At 42.8% G+C, this 25,498-nt stretch overlaps 1 protein-coding gene across 3 annotated transcripts in view; it reads right to left on the bottom strand.

Annotated features, from left to right (window-relative positions):
• Nucleotides 1-434: 434 nt before the first annotated feature.
• Nucleotides 435-25,498, bottom strand: part of adamtsl4 (ADAMTS-like 4) — a 35,124-nt gene continuing 10,060 nt past the window's right edge. The window contains exons 5-18 of one of the 3 annotated variants that reach the window (XR_008835381.1): nt 18,413-18,515; nt 8,869-9,008; nt 8,242-8,446; nt 7,628-7,809; nt 6,274-6,394; nt 5,471-5,731; nt 5,128-5,257; nt 4,318-4,522; nt 4,007-4,180; nt 3,710-3,889; nt 3,152-3,331; nt 2,879-3,026; nt 2,470-2,759; nt 435-989 (exon numbers count right to left, since the gene is read on the bottom strand). Coding sequence is in view for 1 of the 3 variants with exons in the window: in XM_056443610.1 (XP_056299585.1) it covers nt 2,629-2,759; nt 2,879-3,026; nt 3,152-3,331; nt 3,710-3,889; nt 4,007-4,180; nt 4,318-4,522; nt 5,128-5,257; nt 5,471-5,731; nt 6,274-6,394; nt 7,628-7,809; nt 8,242-8,446; nt 8,869-9,008; nt 18,413-18,515 (2,160 nt within the window). In the remaining 2 variants the exon portion in view is untranslated. Of the gene's footprint in view, nt 2,760-2,878; nt 3,027-3,151; nt 3,332-3,709; nt 3,890-4,006; nt 4,181-4,317; nt 4,523-5,127; nt 5,258-5,470; nt 5,732-6,273; nt 6,395-7,627; nt 7,810-8,241; nt 8,447-8,868; nt 9,009-18,412; nt 18,516-25,498 lie in introns of all 3 variants that reach the window. The other 2 variants (XR_008835382.1, XM_056443610.1) reach the window with 2 other exon arrangements.

Here is a 25,498-nt window from a genome sequence, read left to right as displayed (position 1 = left end):
ATACTCTAAAATGCCTCATGATGGTTTACATGTATTCATATATTTTCTTATAGTGTTGAATGTAAATGTTGTAAAGCCACTGTGTGTGTGTTCTCATTTGATTCCAGAGCTAACAGATGTTATGATGCCATTTTGAGCAGATATATAATGTCTCAAGAAACTTCTGCGTCCAAAAATTATATATATATATATATAATAACACGATACATTTTAAAGCTTTCAAGGACATCTTTGGTCATCCAATATTCTGAACACCCCCACCCCACACACCCCACACACACACTATTCTCTAAAGAGACATTTACTCCGTCGGCCACTTAAACCTGGGAGAACTAGTCCGGCTCATTATGTATGAGACTCAACAGCGCCATCGTTTGGAGAGAAGTGGCTACAACATCCTGAATCCCTGGGAGAAAGTATACAAGACACAATACTTAATTTCCGTGTTGTTTTTATTGAAAATGAAGCTTTGAGATAATAATCTTTCCACACTTTTTTGTTTGTTTTTGCATGATAAAAAAAAACTATCTGTGTATCAATGATAACATTCTTATAAACTCTGGTGGTAACAAAATAATTGCTACAGCTTCATAAAACAAGAAAATAAATTACATGTTCTTTAGATAATAGATAAATTACTATCTCTTTTTTTATATAAAAAGTAGTTTTTACGACAAGAGATTAGAGACAAGAATGACACATTCAAAGACACGATCGCAAAACACACAACCACACACGCACATTCATGAACACACAGACACACGCGCAAACATCCACGACTCACAAGCACGACAAAGTCACGGATTCTCTTGTCAAATGCAAAATAGTTATATGACAGCAAGATGTGATTAAATGCAGTCTACAACAACACCTCTCTATAAAACACAAGCGCTTAATATGTTCCAAGAAAATATAGACATTAAAACATATCTGACATATAAAAACTCCTCTTCTTTGAGTGGGCACGGTGTAATGTGTGTGTATGTCTTCTGGGGGGGGGGGGGGGGGAGAGAAAGAGAGAAAAGGCATAAAGAGTACGTACACACACTTACAGAGGTTGCCACCTCACAATACAAAAATATTTACTTCCAGGTCAAAGCATTTGATCTGTGTCATAAACTAACTTATTAAAAGACTATTGTAAAAAGCATCTTTCTCAGTCCATGCGAGGATCCCTAATTATGGCTTCACCTACTCTCAGAGGACAGATTCATCGTCTCCTCCCATGAAGGTGACAACGGATGATGTTAAGATGAGGGGAGAAAAGAGGACATCAAAATGTAAAAGATGGAAGAAATACAGTCTTCACTCTCGATAATGTTACCGCGAACAGTTAATTGATTATCACTCTCAATTAAATGTTCATTAAAGCATTATATAGTGTGCAGACTCTATTTCTTCCGTCCAGCCACCAGAATTTACCGTCTGGAGGTGCAAGCTTTTGTGAATACCTTTCTAAGACACGACGATGTTTCAAACCTCACACAGTCAAGCTACTATCCTGGTGCGTGAATACTCACTAACGTGTGTTAATCTACAGTTGAAAACAACCTTTCTCTTGTTTGAATGGCATATTCTACTATCCCAAGAAAATTACTGACCCTTAAAAAAGGAAACTAGTCGTGTTTTAAGATTTACATCATCAGACCAACAGATTGTTGGTTTGATCTTTTCATTCGATTTGATGACAGGAAGAAAAGTAAAGACCAACACAATGTTTTTGTCTATTTAGTGAGCAGCATTGTGTTGAGTTTAGTGAGTCCAGCTATGAGTCTTCAAACCTGTGGATATAAACTCATCTCCAATAGCACTCATTAAACAGCTCTGTAACTGACGTGAATCTGTGGAAAGGACTTCAGGAAGTCTGTGCTGCTCGTTTACTTCCACGTCTAATTATTCTTCTTGTTTGGGAAGAAGCTCACTTCTTCCCACTCTGATATATTTGGTCACTAACTGCAATGGTCACCCCAGTCCTTTGGTTCATCTGTCCAAATACTGAACTGAACAATAAGAGGACGCTCGAGAAATGTTTTTGGCAAACAGAAATAGACATACGACATGCATCCTTCTAGCTTAGTCGGGGTTCTGCAGTGTACAGGATTACTATTCCAGTTGACCTTCACCGCAGCACAACACAGTGCATCTAGCACAAATGGTCATTTTTTGTTCAGCACGGTTCTTTTCGTAATTAGTGGTTTGCATTGTTTTAAGTTGCTGCATATCAAAAATAATCATTAAAAAGACGCAAATTTAGCTGTTGGAACACAGCGCTGTCATCTTCTGTTATAATCTATCAGCCTAAGAAATGACAACAATGCATCACTCATTGGTGTGACACATCATGAACCTGTCAAGGCTAACGTACAGAGTAAACAGATGCGCTCTCAGTGGAATATGTGGCTCTAAAAAATAACTTCAATGAATGCAGAGAACTGGAAAAAGGAACCGGCTGCTCTCACAGTGTTTTACCTGAAGAATCAGGAGGAATTAGCTCAATGTTATCTCACAGCCACCACCAGGTCTATTCTGGCCTTTACGAAGATACAGACTTTTTATTTCAGGGGGATCATCTCTTTTGACCGAATCCTTGACTTCTCGCACTCCCGGGCTGTCTGTGTGGTTGGCTGGTCACTGCCTCTTGGCACGCTGAGCACTCTGGGTACACGAGGCACAGCAGGCGGTCTTGTAGTAGGTGTAGACGCACATCCTGGCCTGAACCACCACCATGCAGTTGTGACGTTTGTCCCGGCAGTTTTCATCTGTGAAAAGAGAAGCAGAGCAAGATGTTAGTTAGCAAGAAAGAAAAAGACATATATGTCAATGTACACGCTCACAAACACACACACACGCATACACACACACACACACACACACACACCTGCGACTTGTGGACTGCAGGGTATTGTGTTGCAGATTTGCTCCCGTTCAGGTTTGGTGTTCAAATCACATTTGTGGCTGTGCTTTCTCTCAGTACCCAGACACCGTACCTCCCTCATCTGTAAGCCTTTCCCACAAGAACGTGAGCACTGAGAAGAAAAAGAGAGAGTGTAAACAAAAGGGTTTTACATTTAAATAAATCATGATTTGTAGATTCCGCCTTTTCTATTCCAGCATCGTGCCCCCCCCCCCCCCCCCCCCCATCGTCTCTCACCGCGCTCCACTCTGTTGTGAACCACTGTGGCTCACACACTCTCATCTCACACTGCTGGACCGCAGCAGGTTTGTCCAGATGAGCGCACTCATTGGCCGGTGCGACGGTAACATCATTCCCCATCTTCCGGACACATATGATGTCTCGTCGCTGAGTTCCGTTCCCACAGGGGACATTACACTAGAGAAAGGGATACAGTCGCTGTGATTATTGGATTCATCGCTGAAATATAAATGCCCCTTTACTCCAAAACAAACATACACAACCTATATATGCAAAAAAACAAAGCCCTCAAATAATTAAATGAAATATAAGATGACACAGAAGACTAAATAAAGTACAAATTAAAGTTACTATGGGTCAATAAAAAAGAAACTAAAAGGAACATATGCATTCCTGCACACAGCAAGAACTTTATAACATATAACATATTACATTATTTATTACAATGCAAACTCACAATGTTTTTAGAATAGAAACTTAAAAGGGAAACAATCCGAAAAGATGACTCGACAGTAAAACAACTGTTGTGTTTCCTTCATTCTTCCTCCATCCTACCTGTGTCCAGGGGCTGCTGTACCACATGGTTGTTGGTACACAGGGACCCCCGTTGCAGGCCTTCATCTCTGCCGGTTTATCCCCAACACAGTCCCCTCCTCCTCCGCCCTCTCGGACCGCTCCTCGAGTCAGACACACCACCTCCCTCTTCTGCACCCCAGGGCCGCACTGCGCCGAACACTGAGGCACAAAGTGAAAGATCATGTTGAGGCTGTTAAGTGCTGTGGATGTTTCTTCCTTTTGCTTCTACGTGTGTGTGTGTGTGTGTGTGTGTGTGTGCGTGTGTGTGTTACTCACCATGTTGGAGAAGTCAGTGAAGTACCAGTTGGTTACACAGGGGCCCATGTTGCACTCATCACTTCCCTGTGGGCGAGCCCTGGAGTTGCACTCTTTTTCGTTCACCACGTTGCCCTGATCGCTGAGGCAACGCACACTCCTCGTCCTCCTCCCAACTCCACAGTCCACAGAGCACTGTGACGAATGAGGAGGACAACAACATAAATGACTACAAACCGATAAAACAAATGGTATGAAGCATATCTTTCTCCTTCACTGCAGACCCATAATCAGATCCATTTCCCAGTAGCAAACTTGTGTTGTCGACCTACCGTGCTCCAGTCGGAGCCGACCTCCCAATGTGAGCAGAGGCTGATCTGACACGCCTGTGTGGACTCTGGTGGGGTGAGGTTGGCACAGCGCTGCGGGTGGACCATGGTGGAGAGGTTCCCAAAGCTCTGCCTGCACTGGAGCTGCCTCTGCTGCACGCCGGGGCCACAGGACACACTGCACTCTGACCATGAACTGGCCTCCCAGCTGAGAGAACCAGTGAGGGACAGAGAGAGAGGCACATGTTGAAGGTAAATACACACCACTACATATCAAATATCACTCTGTGTGTCAGGATTAGGTGCATGCATCACATATCACATTATCCATGCTTTCTTTCTTACAAGAATGTGCACAGCAAAGAAAATCTCCATGCTATCAAGTTTTTTTCTTCTTTAATTGAACAATATACAAATATACTAGTGCAGTGACATATTATAAACCTGTTTCCAGTAGAAATGAGGATATAGATATAGATACTGTATATCTGGACTAAAGACAGAAGAAGGCCGGTTTTGACATAAAGAAAAGGGATATACATAATTTGTTTCGAAAATACTTGAAAACAAGGTGATTTGCATTGGACACAAATGCAAATATGTAGACTACACTGGCAGATATATTTTTCTTAAAAATTACGCACTCAACATCGAGAAAACAATGACTTAATGAAGGATGTTTTGCAGTGAGGTTTTCATGCAGTGAATTATCAGCTTTGAAAAAAGCACTGGCTTTTTTAAAAAATCCTGGAGAGTTGAATATAAAGTAATATATACGATGTTTCTCTTCAAGGTGGCTGCGTGTTTTCTCACAATGGTGGGCAGGGATGTGTGTTACAAGGCTCCTCCTCAGGAACCGGCTCGGCTGCAGAGTTACACTTCCTCCCCGGCACCTCCTCGTCTGTGTGTCGGTTTATACACAGAATGACTCGGTTCTGAGACCCTACAGAGAGATAAAGATGGATATATGCACAAAGGGGGAAATACATCAGTGACCTTGTACTTGCACCTCCCCACCACAGGGGGGAGACATCAGTCAATCCAACATAAATACATAAATAAGTAATTCTAAATAAGTAATTTTAATTCTGGAGTAATTCCTAAAAAAAAAAATCGAACTTGAATTAGATTGTAACAGGCATTTATGAACTCTGACCTCTGCCACAGGAAGCAGAGCACTCTGTGAGTCCTCCTCGCCTCCACACAAATGGCAGCTGAGTGTCCAGTGGCAGGTCAGTGCGAGGGGGGAACCGAGCATTCCTATTGGGTGCAGAGCCTCGAGGATGTGACCTCTCATGTGTCAATCGGTCCGAAGAGGGGGAAGAAAACAAAGAGGTGGTGGAGGATAAGGGGAAAGAAGGGACTGAAATTGGAGGAGGAGCAGGGAGAGGATCTTCTATAGACACAGTGAGAGGACCTGGGAGAGAAGAAGAAAAAGAGATTGACATTGAGATAAATTAGAAAGGAAAGGCAAGGCAGGAGAGAGGTGAACAACAAGAACATTCATGGAGAGAAGAACGATTCAAAGTAAAGAAAGAGGCATCACACAAATGTTTTAAAAAATCAAGAATAGGAGGAATGCATTGAGGCAGACCCTAATGATGTCATGATGAGGTCAGGGACTCATGAAAGCGAACACAGGGACCCATCTAGGTCACGAACAAACACACAAACACACTTGCACAACAATCCCTCCCATTTGGCTCAGAACCACGCCCGTCATAACCCATTAACACGTCCATCACCCTCATGGCTCAGAGTAGTGTTTCCCTGAGTCATTTGAAAAGAATGAATCTAGAGATGTTTGATTTAGGGTTCAATTCTGCAATCAGCAAGACTCAAGTATGTGCTGACTGTGGAGAATCCAGTGTGTCTTTGCTTTTCTATAAAACATGGCTGTCAAAAACTGAGCTGAACAGAAGAAGATAAAACCAGAAAGTACAAGTGCGAGAGACGTACTGCGAAGGGGTGCCCTGCCTGGCTCTCGCTCCCTCTGCCTCTCTCTGGGCGCCACCTCCTTTTTCTCCACGGGGATATAAAACTCATAGTTGATGCCCGGGTTCTCCTTGTGAAAAATGATCTTGAGAGCAAAACAGGGTGAGAGAAAAGACAAAGTTAGAGATGAAAACTAGCCAATGACAAGAAAAACTCCCCAAACAGCTTCACAGATCCCCATCGAGAAATGCACCGAAAGGTCAGGACGAGCCACTCGAGCCCTGGCAGGGAAACTGTGTCAAGCTCAAGGAGGCCTCAGCAGGGTGCTTCTCCTTATCCCCCCACCCTCTTATTATGAAACCCTGCAGACCATCACACAAGGCGTGGCATATCCAAGGTCATCTAAACTTAATCAGGTGGAGTCCCATGGCAACAACATTTTGATCTTCTATTTATTGCCTACGGTAATAATAATAAACTGGATTGACTTTGGTACAGATTAAATAAACAACTTGTAATGTGTTAATTAAGCTGTAGAGGTGCTGGTCGCCAGGTTTAGTGGCCAGACAAGATATTTCCAGTCTCTATGCTAAGCTAACCAGCTTCTAGTAGTCAAGATGCTGATGTGTTGCTTTACTTGACCCCTCTCCTCTGCCATACTGATGTGATAGAAAGAATAAAGTGAACTTGAAGTTCTGAGCAAACAATGGGTCTAGCTTGGGCTGCAATTTGTGCTAAACAAGCAACAACCTAAAGACAAACAATAAACACTTGTGTTTTGGTCTTTTTTCATTGTTGTTTGTTCTGCGGCCAAACTCAAATGTATTCCACCAGATGCAAGGCTCTAAATAAAGCTGACTTGTCTTTCTATTTTGAATCCATCCAACAATTTATTTTCCAGCGCGTAAAGAGCAAAACGCCCTCACAGTGCCAATATTGTGGTTATAGACCTTTTGTATTTGTTTTCTAAATCAAAATAAAGCTTTACAAATGCAGGTGCTTCAGTGCTTTGGTGCTCGCTAGTGTTGCCTCCTCCTTCCCGGTGACTTTTAAAAGCAAAGCTGCAGAAGAGTTCTGTTCTTTAATAAGATCTTTGCCTGAGGTTGTAATTGTATTATTAAGCCCTGGATAGACTGATGTGGCTCAGGCTAAGCTTTGCTATAGCGGTCTTTATCCCACCATAATGCTATAATAATCTGAAGGATCTTGACACAGAGCAGGAGAGCATAGCCTCAGGCTTACGACAATGTTATAGAGATGTTAAATACTCTACTCTGTGTATACACATTTGTTTATGTGCATGTGTGTGTATCATCAACTCAATTGTGCCGTGCCCTGGCTCATGTTTACTTTCAGAGGTAAGGTAAACACTGCTTACATATAGCTGTAGCTGTGTGGTGGTTGGTCCCGGAGCCCAGAGGGACTCGCCTTTCTCTTCCTCCCCCGCCTGTGCTCTCGGTCGGGTGTAGGTGAAGCTAGTCCCCGCTGCCTGGTACTCCCCAGGAGGGTCCACAGCCCACCGCCCGTTCACCACCGAAGCCCCTGTGCCACTCCTCATGGCTGGAGAAAAGGGGGTGGAGGAGGAATGAAGCATGACTTCAGTGACGTTTTCGTTTCTTTTCTCTTGTTTAGTCTACATCGTGGTAAATTCCTAGGAAACCCCATGAACCCAAACACACTCGCAGACAGACAAACAGACTTCGGAGTGCCGTCTCATGATCAGACAAGAGGACAGACACTCACACACACGTCACTGGTTCCGTATGGGCTCTAACAATACTCGCTTTATCTGCTTGGAGTCTGTGAGGTCACAACATTTACAGTGTTGGTCTGAGCCAGCACACACACGCTCGTGGGCCAAATCTCATAACCCAATCGGCAATTCCCTCGCCGCAATCTCGCTTTTACTGGAGCTGCTAACAGTATTATGTAGGAAACCTTAAACTGTGTGTGTGTGTGTGCATGATTATTTTTTTGTCTATTAGCTCTTACCCAGGTAATTCGGGCTGGCTCGCATTTCCGTGATTTTAATGAACGTAGCTCCTGGCGGGATGTCCAGGATCTTGTGGTAACCGAGGGGAACCGAGACATTTTGGAAACTTCCCGTCACCTTTCGACAGGAGCTCTGCCGCCCACCACACACTCCACACTTGTCAATCACAGAGCCGGAGCCCAGCACCCCATCGCAACCTTCGGTCTGGCAGGAGAGGAAGGTGAAAAGATGTGAGTGATGGGTCAGACAATGTGGGGCTGGGCAACAAAAGAGATGTGGGAGGAGGGGAGGGGACAGAGCAGAGAAAAGCTTTTCCAATGTGGTGGAAATTCCCCATCCATCGCCATCCATCGTGTTTATTTCACCATTGTTTGTGTAATTGGTAATTATTGCTGGCCGGATTTATGCCAGAAACAGAAGTGTGGAATAAGTATAAAATAATGGAGTGCAAATGATATAAAGAGAGAGGCCCAGAGCAGGGTAAACAGACTGGAGCCGCTCCGGATCTGAATGCCAGGCTTAAATCAGCCTGAGACAGAGAGCTTCTGGATTTTGTCAACTCCGGCTAGACGGGCTAGACACCTGAAGCTAAAATCTCCCACACATGTACATATAGATGCACTCACCAGACATCGCCCCTCTACACACACGTCGTTGGCACTGACGTTGAAGCAGGGGGTCCCGTCTTTGACACGCTCGGCCTGGCGGACATAGAAACGATAGCCCGAAGGTCTGCAGGTCAGCTCGCACTGTTTGTCCGCACCAACTGCAACACAGGGACGGAGGAGAGGGTCGTTATTGCATAACATATTGCTGTATATGTGTCTGACAGTGAGGTCTGTGGAGCTTCTCTCTGCATCTGCCAGTGCGCTGAGAAGACCCAGCTGAGCGATGAACGTCTTTCTATGTGGCTCCCCCGACTGTCAGGCTGGATCGTTGAGCTATTTCCCCTGCTGCGCACGTTTGTGAATGCAGTCACTGCTGCACCACCCCGGGAGCTACATACCCAGAGGAGAGGTGTGAACATAAGACTGAGGAAGGTTTGATTTACGAGAAGAACCCAACGGGCAAACATAGCATGTATAGATAGATGTACAAGGAACCATAGAACAGATGGGAAGAATAAGAGAAAGTGAAGACCGCTTCAAGGTAGAAGAGGAAATTGAAGTTCTTCAGTACTGAGAAGTGGCACGAGTGGAGAATACAGAGGATCTCACAAGGGGATATGGGAGGGGTAAAGTGGAAAAGCAGGAGCAGAGTGTGTCTGAGTGGTGGAACACAATGAACAGCTCGTTTCTTTCTGAGCATGAAATGAGAAGATATCAATCTGATGTCTATAATGGTTACACCATGTGAGTCCCTCTAAAACCACAAAACAGAAACAAAAACATAACATGTTTGTTTGTGTAATGATTTCACTAACAAGCTACTACACACGTGTGATGGTGAACTGTAGAGGTGTTGGTAGGGGCATCATCGAAGAGCCAGGCTCTTCCAGCGTCTATAATAACCGAAGCTGCATACGTGGAAAAAGTTGTAAAAAACCCCATTATATAGCTCATAGGAGAGCTGTGTGAAGTGTGATGAATCGCCTCAAGTGATGTCACTTGAGTCAACATCGGGAGGTGCTTAAGAGTACAGGTTGGAAAAAGAAAAGAATCTGGAGGAGTGGAGAGAAAAAGTGTGTTAACCAGGCCTCTGTTGCACGCTCCTCACCTCCGCTTGAAGATAGAGGCTCGAGGCAGCGCAGAATGAACTGTTGAGTTGCATTGTGGGTAATGTAGGAGAAGTTTTGACTAGATAGATGAATCTGTGGACTAAATGCGCCGTGATGCTGCTGCTGCAATTTTGATACTTGTTGAAAAAGAATAGAAGTTGTGAGTCCGACAATGTTATTGTGGAGCATTTTTCTAAATTGATGTATCTTTCTTTTAAGACAGACGTGAACATATCTTCTTGTGATAAAATGTTTCCTTTAATATAGACTTGAAAAGACAGAAGAATGGATGATAAAGTCAGGAAGGGACAGTGAGCGGCTACACTGTTTATTATCCTCTTAGAGGCCAGTGATTGGGGGTCTTAAGAGGGTTACAGGCCTTGGGCTGAGCTGGTGTGTGTGTGTGTGTGTGTGTGTATAGGGCTGTGTTTGTGTGTGTGAAGTCGTGCTATAAACATGAGGTCGTAGCATGAGTAAGGAGTCAGAGATTTAGTTGCAGGTGCACTGTAAACCCGACTTTATTTCAGCTTAAACTTTTAAGTGGTCATTACTTATAATTCCATGTTTTGTCAAACAAACGTGTCATTACTGAATATATTTAGTTGTTTGCACTAATCAGTTGAAAAAGTGTAGTGCACTGATCATGTTTAGCAGAGATAACTTAGTATGTTACGTTTCTGTAAGGGGGGAGGGGCCTGTTGGATTAGTGCCGTGTGCAGCACACACAATGTAAGGTGTTCTCAGGTGTTCCCATTTAACAATGTTTTTGCTGTGTCTCTTTTTTCTACCTGTCTGAGTGCAAATATATACATTCCAGTGCTAGTGTATTGTTAGGATTGTATTTCTGCAGTGGCACATGGTTTTAATCCTAATTTCTCACCAAAGACTGTTTGTAGTTAAAAGAATGTTTCATTTCTAAGGTACTTATTTTAAAATTGTTTGAAGTTTATGTTGCATAATGTATGAATGTTCCACCACTTGTTTTTTACAGTGTATGCTCGAGACTGCAGATAAGTGCTCTGTTTCAATATGTTTAACCCAGTTCCTCTGTCCAGTCAAATTGAAATTAAGAATGTAAATGCCTGTCTGTATGTTACTGTGTAATGTTGCATTCCTCCTCTTAAAGAATCTAAGTGTTCCATCCCTACAGAATCTAAGTGTTCCATTCCTACAGAATCTAAGTGTTCCATTCCTACATAATCTAAGTGTTCCATCCCTACAGAATCTAAGTGTTCCATCCCTACAGAATCTAAGTGTTCCATCCCTACAGAATCTAAGTGTTCCATTCCTACAGAATCTAAGTGTTCCATTCCTACAGAATCTAAGTGTTCCATCCCTACATAATCTAAGTGTTCCATCCCTACAGAATCGTAGTGTTCCATCCCTACAGAATCTAAGTGTTCCATTCCTACAGAATCTAAGTGTTCCATTCCTACAGAATCTAAGTGTTCCATCCCTACATAATCTAAGTGTTCCATCCCTACAGAATCTAAGTGTTCCATTCCTACAAAATCGTAGTGTTCCATCCCTACATAATCTAAGTGTTCCATCCCTACAGAATCTAAGTGTTCCATCCCTACAGAATCGTAGTGTTCCATCCCTACAGAATCGTAGTGTTCCATCCCTACATAATCTAAGTGTTCCATCCCTACATAATCTAAGTGTTCCATTCCTACAGAATCTAATTGTTCCATCCCTACAGAATCTAAGTGTTCCATCCCTACATAATCTAAGTGTTCCTTTCCTACAGAATCTAAGTGTTCCATTCCTACAGAATCGTAGTGTTCCATTCCTACAGAATCGTAGTGTTCCATCCCTACATAATCTAAGTGTTCCATCCCTACAGAATCTAAGTGTTCCATCCCTACATAATCTAAGTGTTCCATCCCTACAGAATCTAAGTGTTCCATTCCTACAGAATCGTAGTGTTCCATCCCTACATAATCTAAGTGTTCCAACCCTACATAATCTAAGAGTTCCATTCCTACAGAATCTAAGTGTTCCATTCCTACAGAATCTAAGTGTTCCATTCCTACATAATCTAAGTGTTCCATCCCTACAGAATCTAAGTGTTCCATCCCTACAGAATCTAAGTGTTCCATCCCTACAGAATCTAAGTGTTCCATTCCTACAGAATCTAAGTGTTCCATTCCTACAGAATCTAAGTGTTCCATCCCTACATAATCTAAGTGTTCCATCCCTACAGAATCGTAGTGTTCCATCCCTACAGAATCTAAGTGTTCCATTCCTACAGAATCTACGTGTTCCATTCCTACAGAATCTAAGTGTTCCATCCCTACATAATCTAAGTGTTCCATCCCTACAGAATCTAAGTGTTCCATTCCTACAAAATCGTAGTGTTCCATCCCTACATAATCTAAGTGTTCCATCCCTACAGAATCTAAGTGTTCCATCCCTACAGAATCGTAGTGTTCCATCCCTACATAATCTAAGTGTTCCATCCCTACATAATCTAAGTGTTCCATCCCTACATAATCTAAGTGTTCCATTCCTACAGAATCTAATTGTTCCATCCCTACAGAATCTAAGTGTTCCATCCCTACATAATCTAAGTGTTCCTTTCCTACAGAATCTAAGTGTTCCATTCCTACAGAATCGTAGTGTTCCATTCCTACAGAATCGTAGTGTTCCATCGCTACATAATCTAAGTGTTCCATCCCTACAGAATCTAAGTGTTCCATCCCTACATAATCTAAGTGTTCCATCCCTACAGAATCTAAGTGTTCCATTCCTACAGAATCGTAGTGTTCCATCCCTACATAATCTAAGTGTTCCAACCCTACATAATCTAAGAGTTCCATTCCTACAGAATCTAAGTGTTCCATCCCTACAGAATCTAAGTGTTCCATCCCTACATAATCTAAGTGTTCCATCCCTACATAATCTAAGTGTTCCTTTCCTACAGAATCTAAGTGTTCCATTCCTACAGAATCTAAGTGTTCCATTCCTACATAATCGTAGTGTTCCATCCCTACATAATCTAAGTGTTCCATTCCTACAGAATCTAAGTGTTCCATTCCTACAGAATCTAAGTGTTCCATCCCTACATAATGTAAGTGTTCCATTCCTACAGAATCTAAGTGTTCCATCCCTACATAATCTAAGTGTTCCATCCCTACAGAATCTAAGTGTTCCATTCCTACATAATCTAAGTGTTCCATTCCTACAGAATCTAAGTGTTCCATCCCTACATAATCTAAGTGTTCCATTCCTACATAATCTAAGTGTTCCATCCCTACAGGATCTAAGTGTTCCATCCCTACATAATCTAAGTGTTCCATCCCTACAGAATCTAAGTGTTCCATCCCTACATAATCTAAATGTTCCATCCCTACATAATCTAAGTGTTCCATCCCTACATAATCTAAGTGTTCCATCCCTACATAATCTAAGTGCATCATCCCTATAGCATCTAGGTGTTCCATCCCTACATAATCTCTAAAATTGGAATTGTTGTATTGACTCAGTAAAACATTTAAACTGTTACAGTGCAATGTTTTGACAAAATAAATCTCATTGGTGGACACAATTCATTGTTGTTTTTCTTTTCTTCACTGCAATTATCCTGAAACAATAAATACAATCTTAAAATAAAACTGTATTTTATTAGAAGTAAAGACATTACTTAAATTAAACTAATGATCTTAAGGAGCAATTACTATTGTTATATTCGTGATTTGTTTATATATTCTTATGTATGTTTAACTTAATATAGTTATTTCATTAAACTTGGACTAAAAAAAAGAAATAATTAAAGTGAACTAATGATTTTGAGTAATTATTACTAATGTGGACTTAGATATGTCTACTGCAGGACTTACATTTTTAAGTTAACCCAACTTAACTTTTTTAGTTCTTCCATGTGTAAAAACTTAAGTGGTTTGAGGCAACGGGTCAACTAGCTGAGTGTGAGAGGGAGGAGTTTCTGTCAGCAGGTAGCAAATGCTTTGCTTCTGAATTTTGTGACTTCTCATTGTGGCGTCACACATCCAAATATAATATAAATAAATAAATATGAACACATATGTTGGTCTCTCTATTGTACAGTTATATCATTCTGTCTTTGAGTTCATTTGAAAAGCGGGTTTTCTATCCAACAGTGCTTCTTTGGTGAAATATCTTTGTTCTGGTATCACATCAATGCCACTTTATTTACATATTATACTACTGAAGATGTTTCACCAGAGGAAGGCCTCCACTCATTCAATATGCCATCGTCAGCATGTAACCCAAAGCCCCTTCAAAATCAAGATGCTCATAGAAGATACTAGAATAAAGACGAGAGGTCAAATACCAGCTTTCACCTTGTGTGTCCAAGAGAGAGAATACAGAAAGTGTATACTCTGCATGTAGGGAACTGAAAGTAACTCCATATGCTTTCAAAGAACCTCTGTTCCTCGACTCTAGCTGACATGCAACAATGCTTCAACAGAATAACAAGCAATACACAACCTAATATAAATAATACGGGACTTTAGCAAACCTCCAGACGGAAGAGAAGGATTAGTAAATCTGGCCCATTAAGATGCTGCTTCATTGTTTTGTTGTTTTCCATTTCAGAAAATGGAAGGATTAGGTGTTAAGGAAGCTTGGAGCATTTCACTGGGAGGGCAGAGTGAACCAAGTGTGATCTTAATGACCCAAAATAGACCTGCATCAGGGATGTCTCGACAAAAAACACTTAAGTTTGGACCAAGACACCATTTACAGGTGTGTCCCTCTGCCAGTTGGACGTCCTCATCGGTGGACAATAAGGAGTGTATTTATATCGCATCAAGTGGCTGGAAGTGGTCAGGAAGAAATACACGTGAAGTAATTGACTCAGACTGGATGTTTATCTTTCCACAAAGTTAGGAAGTTATGGTTTATAACTAGGCGCATCAATTGGCTTATAAATGTAGTAGTGGTCCCTCAGAATGGGTCAACATGGACTGAACCATCCTTTCCGAAGCAGACACAGATTCATTGAGGTAGTAATAGATTTATCAGAGATTATTTTGTAGCTGGAAATGCAGACAAATGTCTCTCAAATATGGCGTGAGAGAGAATATTAAATGTCAGAAAAGTATGAACTGATATGTCATCAGCATAATGTGGAAACTATCTGGTGCCAATAAGAGAAAGAAGAGGAATGAAGTGGTGTTGTCCTATTGGCTCTGATTTAAATCACTTGGGACCACAACAATATGCACTTGTATTATTACTTCGACCTTCAACAGCTTCCCGTAATCCGACAGCATTTTATCAGAAAAGGCATCTGTTCTTTTAAAGTGCTTGATATTATATATACTTGAGAGATATTTTGTAAATTAAATTTTACCTTGGTGGCGGCATATTGTTAAATAATTGGTATGAAGGAACAAGTTAATGTGTGTGACTTTCTTAAACTATACCTCCTCTTGTTTGCACCCATTATATTGCTGCTGTCTGGTAATTGCAGCGAAACAGATATACAGTACACGTCAAGAAAGAAAGAAAGGAAGAAACAAGGGAGGTGGTGTTCCCACCATCTCTCTCTCCACCCTAGTTCTCTCTCTCCGTCTGTCACAGTTATCTTTGAGAGATTAGACTGGAGACAGTGACCGAAAAGAGAGAGGGAGACGTGTTGCCACTCCTGTACCCTCTTCCTCTCTCTCTATATGCTTCCTGCTCATCTTCCTCATTCCTTATCTCCTCACTATCCTGCCCTGAAGTTGAGTGCTCTCCAACTACTAATCTATTTGACTTTTCTCTCTTTGTGTGCTCCTTTATCTTTTCATTTGTCTCTAGCTACTGTATTCTGCTTCTCTGTTCATCTCGTCGCTTCGATATCCGGCCTCTCTGTCTCTTCCACTGTCTCTCTCCCTCTCTGAGCTTAGTGTTCAGACAGTGGAATATATGTTGTCTGAATATACTTCCCCACTATCTCTCCGTTTAAACAAACTCCAACAGGGAGAGAGAAAGAGAGAGGCAATGGGACAGGAAGAGGAGAGCATGGGTAAGCAGATTGGGGATGAGGCCTGAATAAATGGGAATATTCATTAAAACAACACCTGCACGTGCAGCGCTTACAAAACGAGAGGTAGCTTTATTCAGGGACGAGCTTGTGGGGGGAAACATTGCCACTCAAATTAATCCCTTCTGGGGTTTGTAAGAGCTTTAAAGTTTAAGCTTCCAGTTCCTATCCAAAGGCCACAACACGTTGCAGTTCCTACATAACAGGGCTGGCCCCGTGGAGGCCAAACAACCCAGGCTAAGTAGCCAGAGCTGACTGCACAGTGAAACATAAATACTTATGGTAAATATATGCAGTACGGTACAAAGTCCTAAACAGATGAGTGCAGCTGGAGGGATATGACTAATACACCATTTAATGTCGTAACACACACATACACCCACACACACACACACCACACACACACTCTGTGCAGCCTCCAGTGTGTTGATGGGAAGCGAGATATGAAGATTTGGGTTGTAGCCAATGGGAACGGACTGAAGTAAACAGTATGGTACAGTTTACTTAGCAGAGTGAAAAAGGATCATCCACAGCGCTGATCAAGTGAGTCTCACCCAGCTGACGTCATCTGCAAATACCTTTAACACATACAGTACTGTGTCCCATCAACCCCGCCAATACATGTGACATCTGCCATGTGGCGGCCTCATTTATCCGAAATGAATCCTCACAGTGATTCAACCGTGCTGTGTCTTTCTGACCGTGATGCTATGTGCTAAGAGGTTGTCTCTGTCTCTTCTCTTCCTGCCTTCTCCTCTTCTCAGCGGATCTCAAGGACACGCTGGTTTAAAATAATCCGGAGCGGAGGGCAAGGACGCACAGCACATGAAGAGAATGTAAGAGCGGCTAAATCCAGGATAAATACAGAAGTCTCACTCTTTCCCCTCACTAACACACAGATAGCAGGGGGGTGAAAGGAAAGGCCCTGTGTTTATGCAGACAGTTAGACTCCAGCTGATAGCTCTGGGATGACTCCACGTCACAGATGTTACCATGTCTAGAGCCGCCTGCAGCCTCAAAACTGGCCTGAGATCAGTGCATCCGTCGAGGTGGACTCCCTTTGTGTTGTCATGGATACAACTTGGGTAATCCATCCATTATATATATACAAACATATCCTATGCAGGGTCACAAGGGGATGACCAGCGTATCGCGGACGAGCAGCAACCACCCGAGCACATCCAAGACACTTTCATCCATCCAAACAGGAAATGCAGACTTCAAGCCCAGCTGAATGAGGGTGTGGCGCCACTGTGAGACTGTGACTCCCACTGGAGATCTGGAAGCTGTCTTTATGCCATGTCATTCTTCATAACGTCTTATTTGTGCTCATTAGTAGTTACGTGTGTATTAAGACAGAATAAAACCAAACCCACACTGCAGATGGTGGTGTTGCTGATCGAGTGCACCTGGCGCGACACTCTCAAGTGTGCATGTTGAGGAATCTCACCCATCTGATACAGTGATCACTAGTGGATAGACAGACATACGAAACACAAACGTACAAGCACAAACATTGGGCCAAATACTATCTCACATCCTTTAAGCCATCCATCGGCAGTAAAGCACACACACTTGCCAATAATCTCATCGTGTTAATACACAGAGGCTTGTAAACTTTAGTCTAATGACAAATACTGTTGATATCATCTCACAGCTGTGTTCCATTGGACTCTTTGTCTTCCCCTCCTTCACTCTCTTATTCCCAAAACCCCCATGTTTGTAATATTCTCTCTATCCACTCTTCCTTTTTGCTCAAATTCCTCAAATATCTGTTTAGTCTTTTTTTCTCTCTCTCTCTCTCTTCCTCTCAGCATTGGAAAACAAAGATAAATAGACACAATATCCACTGCGTTGAACTATTGAACATTTGATCACCAAAGTAAACACACATACATACAGTACGGAGAAACACACACACACACACGCCACGTTGTCTCTCTTTGCTCCCACTGGTCATATTACAAAACACTTGCGTCCCATCACCTCTCACCTCCCCCTTTCTGTTTCTTCCTTTCTTTTTTTCTTTCTTTTTCTCAGAAGGAATCTGTGTGCTTAGCTGGGAGGAGTTACTTGGCAGAGGAAGGGAGACGTTGGACAAATGAGAGGAAAATGAGAGGAGGGAGAATGTGTTGTGCAAAGAATAAAAGCAGATTGAGTTCCAGTCATTCTTCTTTCCTCTCTCCTCTCCCCACCCTTGATGCTACATGTACGTACTGCAGGCCAATGAGAGGAGGGATTGCAGTGGGTTCGGCCTCCCAACACACACTAATACCAGAGCAACATTTAACTCTCTTAATCACACATTTCACTGATGCTTTTTTCCCTCTCCTAGCATTTCATTCTAACTGTAAGCCTATTATCACATTGAAGCACTGTGCAGCTAAACCCCTGACTACTGTGTGTGTATGTGTGTGTGTGTTAACTCAGTCCTCACCCTCAGTGAACGGTTCCCAGTTGTAGAGGCGACCCATGAACTCCTGGGTGTTAAAGGCAGCACACTGCTCGGCTCTGGAGTCCAACGCACCTCCTCCACACACCTGGAGGACAGAAACAGAGAGTTTAAAATACACTTCCACACATTGAACCAATATCAAATCATCCAGCTATTTATCTGGTAGTTGTTCCTCTCGGGCTCCCTTAAGGAGGCAGGATGCAGCGGAGAGTTATGAGGAAGAGGCAAAGGAAACACTCCTAATAAAGAAGGAATTAAATCATTTCCTTTGAAATCGTGGAAGAAAGTGCAAACACGTCATACCGTTACACACAAATACACAAACAGTCGCACACACATTCTACATGCTGCTTTTGGCAGTCAGCGGGTGAACAATATGAGAACCATCTGGACATAATAGATTCTTTGGAAGGGACTGCTCATATAAATCCACCGTGGCTTTTAGTTTATGGCCACAAAATGTGATGTGTGTGTGTGTGTGCACGTGTTTGATGTGTGTGTGGGCGTGTGCATGTGTGTGTGATTGCGTGTGAGTCCTTACGGAGCCGTAGAGTGGAAAGAGTTTTAGCATACCTGCAAAAACATCAAGCAGGGACAACTCACACACACACACACACACACACACACATGCCACACACAGAACTCTCAGATTTCCTTGCAACTCTAATCTCCGTTAGCTCAACAACCGTCTTGTCTTTCACTTCTCTCTTTCTTTGATTCGTTCCTCATGTATTTTTTTTTTTTTTGTGGATTTGTCTCCACATCCACAGCTGTCACAAACAGCTGGAAAGTTTCTCGTCACTCATCTCGGGAGGCAAGAGCATGGGAGTAGTCAAGTTTATACACACACACACACACACACACACACACATACACGCAAACAGTTCTCATGTGAACCAGTCTCTGCGACGAAGTGTAACTAAAAGATATTAGTGGATAAACCTTCAAAGCGTGAACTCATTGACACTGCAGACATTCACACGTTCACTGTTAAGTGTATTGTGTGTCTGTGTGTGTGTGTGTGTGTGTAGGTGTGTGTGTGTGTGTGTGAATGAATGTACGTCGCTGTGATGTCACATAAGGCACTCAGAGGATCATCTGTTGTTTCTCTTCGAGTAGAGTGTGAAACCAGCTCACGGAACTGGATGGGGAACACTGTGCCACCGTTTCCGTCTGCTCAATACTTCCAATACTGCTGCACTTATTTTCTGTGTTATTTACAGTTAAAGTCTGGTTTCAGCCTCTTCAGTGTTTGAGCTACATCCGCTGAATGCATGCGTAAATGGAGGGTGGGGCGCGATTAAGGGTCAGTGTATGTATGTGACCTGATGTTTTTAAGTAACCCTGTAAATCTGCCTGGATGTGTGTGTGAAATGTGGTTGGTAATAGTTGTAAATATTTTAGCAGGACATAAACATGTTGGGTCCCATTTCAAACTGGAGAGTTTATGTGTATCTTTGCATGTGTGTGTGTGTGTGTGTGTGTTTGTGTGTGAGACCATGAATGATGAGTGGACAATAACACTAAATAAACACACACACACACACAAGAACACTGTGTGTGCAGCTCTGGGATTCTACAGTACAGTCAAAAGAAAGAAATAACGTCCATAAAAGACAAGAGTCAAACGTAAAATGAAAGGAGAGAATGCAAGTCAAAGTCCAGTGTGTCCAGTCATGCGTTGGTGATTGTCTGAATGCTACGCAGCAAATAGATCCTCCTCGCAAAAGAGTTTAGGGTGTGTAAAAACCTCAGGAGGCTGACGGACTGAATGAAGGACGCAGGGAGGGGAGGTGGAGTGAGAGTAAAAACTTGTGTTTCACGGTTCTGGAGGAGAATGTGTGTTATTGTTAGGGCTGGTGTTCCCTCATTTACGATGAGTGCAGAGTTCGGGGGTCTCCCCGTAACTGTGAACAGAAGTAGTGATGACAGGGAACTGGGGGGGATGGGAGTTATTGAATGGGCCGAGGAGGGGAGATAAAAGAGAGAAAAATACTGAAAGACAGGGGTGATAGAAAGAGAGAAAGGTGGTGTGTGGAGGGGAAAGGCAGCGAGGGTGAGTCTGAGCCTGTGGATGAAATCAAAACACTCGAACCACAAGTACATCCAACGAGAGTAAAAACCATTCAATCATGTGGCGCTATAGAAACATTCAAAATGGTTTTTTACTTGCTTCACGTGAGTTTATGAAGCTGAGTGTCAACTGGCAGCTCTGGAAGTGGAGCTCGATAACACTGAGAATTTAAAAAGCCTCTTTAGATTCTGGTTCATCATCACGGTTCTTTGTCCACTAGCCTTTATTTTTGTCACTACAGATATCGACAGGAAACGAGGGAAGAGAGATATGCAACGATGCTCCTGACTGAAATCTGGAAACCAGGACACCAAAGCGGAATATTAAAAAAACTGTAAAGGGACGGAAACGGACATCAATATTCTTGTTTATGTATTCTTATTGTTCTTAAGCAACGTTTAATATTTGAGAACTTCCCAGCTTCTTTTGGTAAAAAGGTTTTCTTTTCTGTAGAAAAAAGTGCAGCATTGAAAAAAACACACACACAAAGTGTGAATCTGTGTGTATTTGTTTTTGGATAATACTGATTAAAGGGAAATTACAGTTGTATTTGTAGTTCTGGTCCTCGTTTACACTCAGCATGGCGACATCATCACTTCATGCTAACTAAAGTGATGACGCTGGTCTAAGACCCCATTACTACAATGAAGTCCGACAGTTTAAGAAACACGAGCTGTCAGACAGGATGTAAACAGCTAAACCGGATTAAACTAAACCACCATCGAGGTAAAACCCAAAGTGAGCTAAACCAGAATGTCGGTAATAATTCTTCATTGGACAAGAAGACCAGAGTCGAGTCAAGGAGCCCGTCTGTAAACTGTGATGGATGTTTACAATAGAGTCAGATAAAGTAACCTTGGTTTTCTTTTCCAAGTAAGTGAAGATAACCTGTGTGTTAGTTTCTCTGTGTTTCTTGCTCCGTTGGGTTTATTCGTGATTTCTCCTGCCACTAAGAATGATATTAAAACTAGTAAACTGAGACCCACGGTGTAACACCAGGAGTATCACAACTCCTGGCTTCAATACAATCAACGTACCTGAAACTTAAAGCCCCCGAAAGGATTCTTCATCGGTAAAGTAACAAAAGAGAAGCTTGAAACACAATATACAGTAACTGGCATCGACTGGCTGACATGGTGACAGAGTGAAGGATGGATAGCAGCGGAGAGCAGGTGGAGGAGAAGTGAACGCAGCTGACAGACAGTGTTTTTGTTCGGGAGCTGTGAACGTTTCAGATGTGTTTTACAAGCAGGGAGGGTCAGCACAGAAAAGGCCTGTGGGCAGTATATTGGAGCATGTGAATGAGGAGGGGGGTCCCGCCTGAGGGCTAAAAGCTTTGTTCTATGGACACACCCACACACACACACACACATCAACGCGCACCAGCCAATCCTGGGCACACATAACACTCTTGCGTGAAACACAAACACCGGCCCGGGCAGGACTAATGAGTTTTTGGGAGGAACAGATTACAAGGGAAGCGGGAACCTTTCACCACGTGTGTTTCCGAAGGGAAAGCCCAGGTGAGACGTCAGCATTCTCCACGCAAGTCTGCGCCTGCACAGCTGGCCGCGTCGCGGTAATACCACACACAGGTTAAGGCTAGCCGGTCATTCCTCAGGCATTACGGCGACTAGAGATGCACCGATCAGGTTTTTTGTGCCGATCACCGATCACCGATCACTGAAATCAGTATCTGCCGATCCAATAATACCGATCACGATGTCGATTGAAGCATCCTATTTATTGTGTATCATTATTGCCTAGGACTATGAGGAAATACATATATAAAGCACCTCAAACATTAAAGAAATTACCGATTTCTTTAAACATTTAGGACTTTTACTTAGAAAAATGTCCTAATTGATACATTAAAATTATTTGATTGCTATTGTAGGGGATTTCAGATATGTATGGAACACATCTGCATTATTCATTTCCTGGAACTCTTGGGGAAATCTATTTACAGGACTTTTTTTAACATACAAAAGTCTGACTTATTTTTATAAACTCTTCCTTGGTACAGTAACAATGTTTTAATGTTAGCATAATTTAAGCTAAATCTCAGAAACGATCTATAAAGATACAAAATCAGTTCATTGTTTACTTTTATATGCTAGTGTATGATTTGTCGACATCTTATTTTGAAAAACGGATGTTGTTTCACGTGGTTCTTTCCGCTAACTTTGCAAAATCGGATGTTTGTCACTTAAATCCTTCCGCTAACTTTATCAAAACCCTCGCGCGCCCCCGATCGAATGTGTTTACCGTGAACATCAGTCTCTAGGGGCTCAGACATGTGAGAGTCGGCTGAGTCGACCCAGTGATTCAACTCGGGGGACGGGGACGCCGCTTGCTGCGTGAGGATCCCCTCGTGGTCCTCTCACTCTGCGGCCCTCGCCGGGCGCATCGTCTCCGTTGCGATGCGCCGCAATTGAAACGTCTCTGATAGTTTTTCTCGCAGATGTTACGTCATCTGATCGGCCGTTTTGATCGGCCGTTTTGAGAACGCCGATCAAAACCGATAATGGTAATATCGGCCGATATGGATCGGGTGCATCCCTAACGGCGACATTTCACAGTCACGACCAACGACCGTTGGACCCCGCGGCCATAAAGGAGCACGCTCCACGACTCATCACTGTATCAGAGCTACCAACTCTCACGGTTTCGCCGTGTGACACACGCTTTTGCATGTTTTCACACGCTCTCACGCCACACAACCAATTTCTCACGGCAAAAGAAATTCTGATTTTGGGCCGAGACGTGTTGGTTTCTTTTCAAACTCCGCGACGATAGATGGCGCTAAGGAGCGCATCTATCAACTTATTCGCTGCATAGACATCCTATTTACCCCAAAGAGTCCCGAAGTTAGCAACAAAAGAAGATTTTCAAACAGACACAACGAGCAGAGACTACGGTGTGTTAATGCGTGACTGTCACGCATTTCGGTCTTAAGTCACGCACTCCCGCCACACATCGTATTTCTCACGCTGAAAAAACTCTCGGCTATTTAATGTTTTAATGTGCCGCAGCACGCAAACATGAGCCGCGCTGCCCTCACCGTGAAGGAATCAAGCGCTCCCCTGGAGTTCTGCTGTGAGGTGCCACTTATCAGCCAATCAAAAAAAGAAATGGGCTTCACAATATCCAATCAGAAAAGAACGTATCTGTTGTATCTGGGTGAGATTTAATCCAGCAACCAATGAAAATAAAGCATCCTGGATAGATATGTCACTCTTGCCTGTCTTCAAAACTTGAGAGCCCTGTTAATGACATGTGGTTCAATTAAGTTCTCACTCTTAAACTTTAAATCTTGAAATAATGTGTTGTCTTTGTGCGTGTGATTTTGTGTGGTGATGTAAACTCAGCTGTCATAAGGAGCAGCAGGAGAGCACCTTGTTAACCTCTTGGTAGACTGCATGCTCAAAACATCAGAGCATTGTTTGTTAAGGCTGCCCACATAGCATTTATCACTTTATTTGCAGGCCTAGGAAAAGGACCATCTCAAAAAAATTCCAAACAGCTCTTTGAACAAGTAAGATGTATTATAAAGAATTTAACATAAAGACAGGACATTTGTGCAATAGAATTAGTCATGTTTTTGTAAATGAGAGTAGAGTTATTAAAAAACATTTTAATTCTTTAAGGTAGCAAAGATGCCTCGTAAAAGACCTTTGCCAGGCCAGAATGCAGGGTACAACATGGGTACAACGCCAAATTAAATCAAATTTCCTGATATTTGAGCCACCAACGTGTGTGGCTGCGTGCGCGGCAAAATTGTGGTCACCCCGACAATCTCACTCCAAGGTTTTTTGAAAAGTTGGCAGCTTTGCTGTATGCATGCACTCAGATCCATGACATGTGTTAAGATGTGTGCGTATGTGTTTGTCCTCAGCGATTAACATTCTCCGGCTAATCTTGTGACCGAGGCCGTGCGTCTGCGCTTTGCAGGGCAACTCCCGGCTCTCGGCCTTGACCCTGAGGAGGGGAAGTCGGGAGTCCTCCAAACGCTGCTCGTCTGTCAGCGCCGCAAGCCGAGCGGTAAGAAATACTTCTGTTGTTCTTTTAGAGTCGTTTTAGTTTGAGCGTCAAAACAACATTTTTCCCGAAAGAAAAGAAAATGAGAAGAAAACAACGAGATCAATAAATGAAAACCAGACAATGTTCAAAAGCCCCTAAAATGACAAACCCACATCTTACTGCTGCTAACCAGCTCTGCTCGTCATTCCTACGGCTCATTGCTATGAACAGTCCAAAAGTCGGCACTGAACTATGCAAAATACGTCTTTCAGAGACAGAGACGCTGCTTCCTCTGGAACCTTCTGCTATTGGATCCAAAGTTGTCTTAAATTTTGGATTTAAATAATTGCAGCAGAAACGGTGCTCTGTCCTCTGGCTGCCGATGTTTTGGGCTTTTGTATGTTTCTATTACAGATTTCATGATTTTGTGTTATATGTTGCGCTATCTCTCTCATGTTCTTGACCTGTAACTCTGTGTTATTGCTGACTATCATGGTCACGACAAATAAAGAAGAGATTCTGAAACAGTTTGAGATTCTAGGAAATACACCGATTAGCTTTCTTGCTGAGAGTTAGATGAGAACATCGATACCGTTTGTCCGTTAAATGTTACGCTACACAAACGCCACAGGGTTTATTTCCGTGAGTCACTGGCTTTACACTTCCGCTTTTGTTCAGATTAAACAAGCACGATAAAACCCGTTGCTTAGTGAGCTTTAGAGGTGACGGTCCGTGGGTTTGGTCACTGTTTGACGGACCAGGCTGTTTCCCTGTTTCCTGGAAAGGAACACGGAAGAGGGAAAACTCAGCGCACAGGAGCTGATGTAAACACATTTTAACAAGCAGCGGTACCTGGCTTTTGTAGAGAAGCAGGTACTTCTGCTTGTTAAAGTACAAAGCAAAGAAACTACAGATCTTCCTAATTAATCATGGTTGGGTGTTTGTGTGTGTGAGTCCAACAGAGAAAAACA

The sequence above is a fragment of the Pseudoliparis swirei genome, chromosome 22 (genome assembly GCF_029220125.1).
Source record: "Pseudoliparis swirei isolate HS2019 ecotype Mariana Trench chromosome 22, NWPU_hadal_v1, whole genome shotgun sequence".
NCBI lineage: Eukaryota > Metazoa > Chordata > Actinopteri > Perciformes > Liparidae > Pseudoliparis > Pseudoliparis swirei.
Note: the sequence above shows the minus strand (reverse complement) of the source record. Positions and strands in the feature narration are given on the sequence as shown.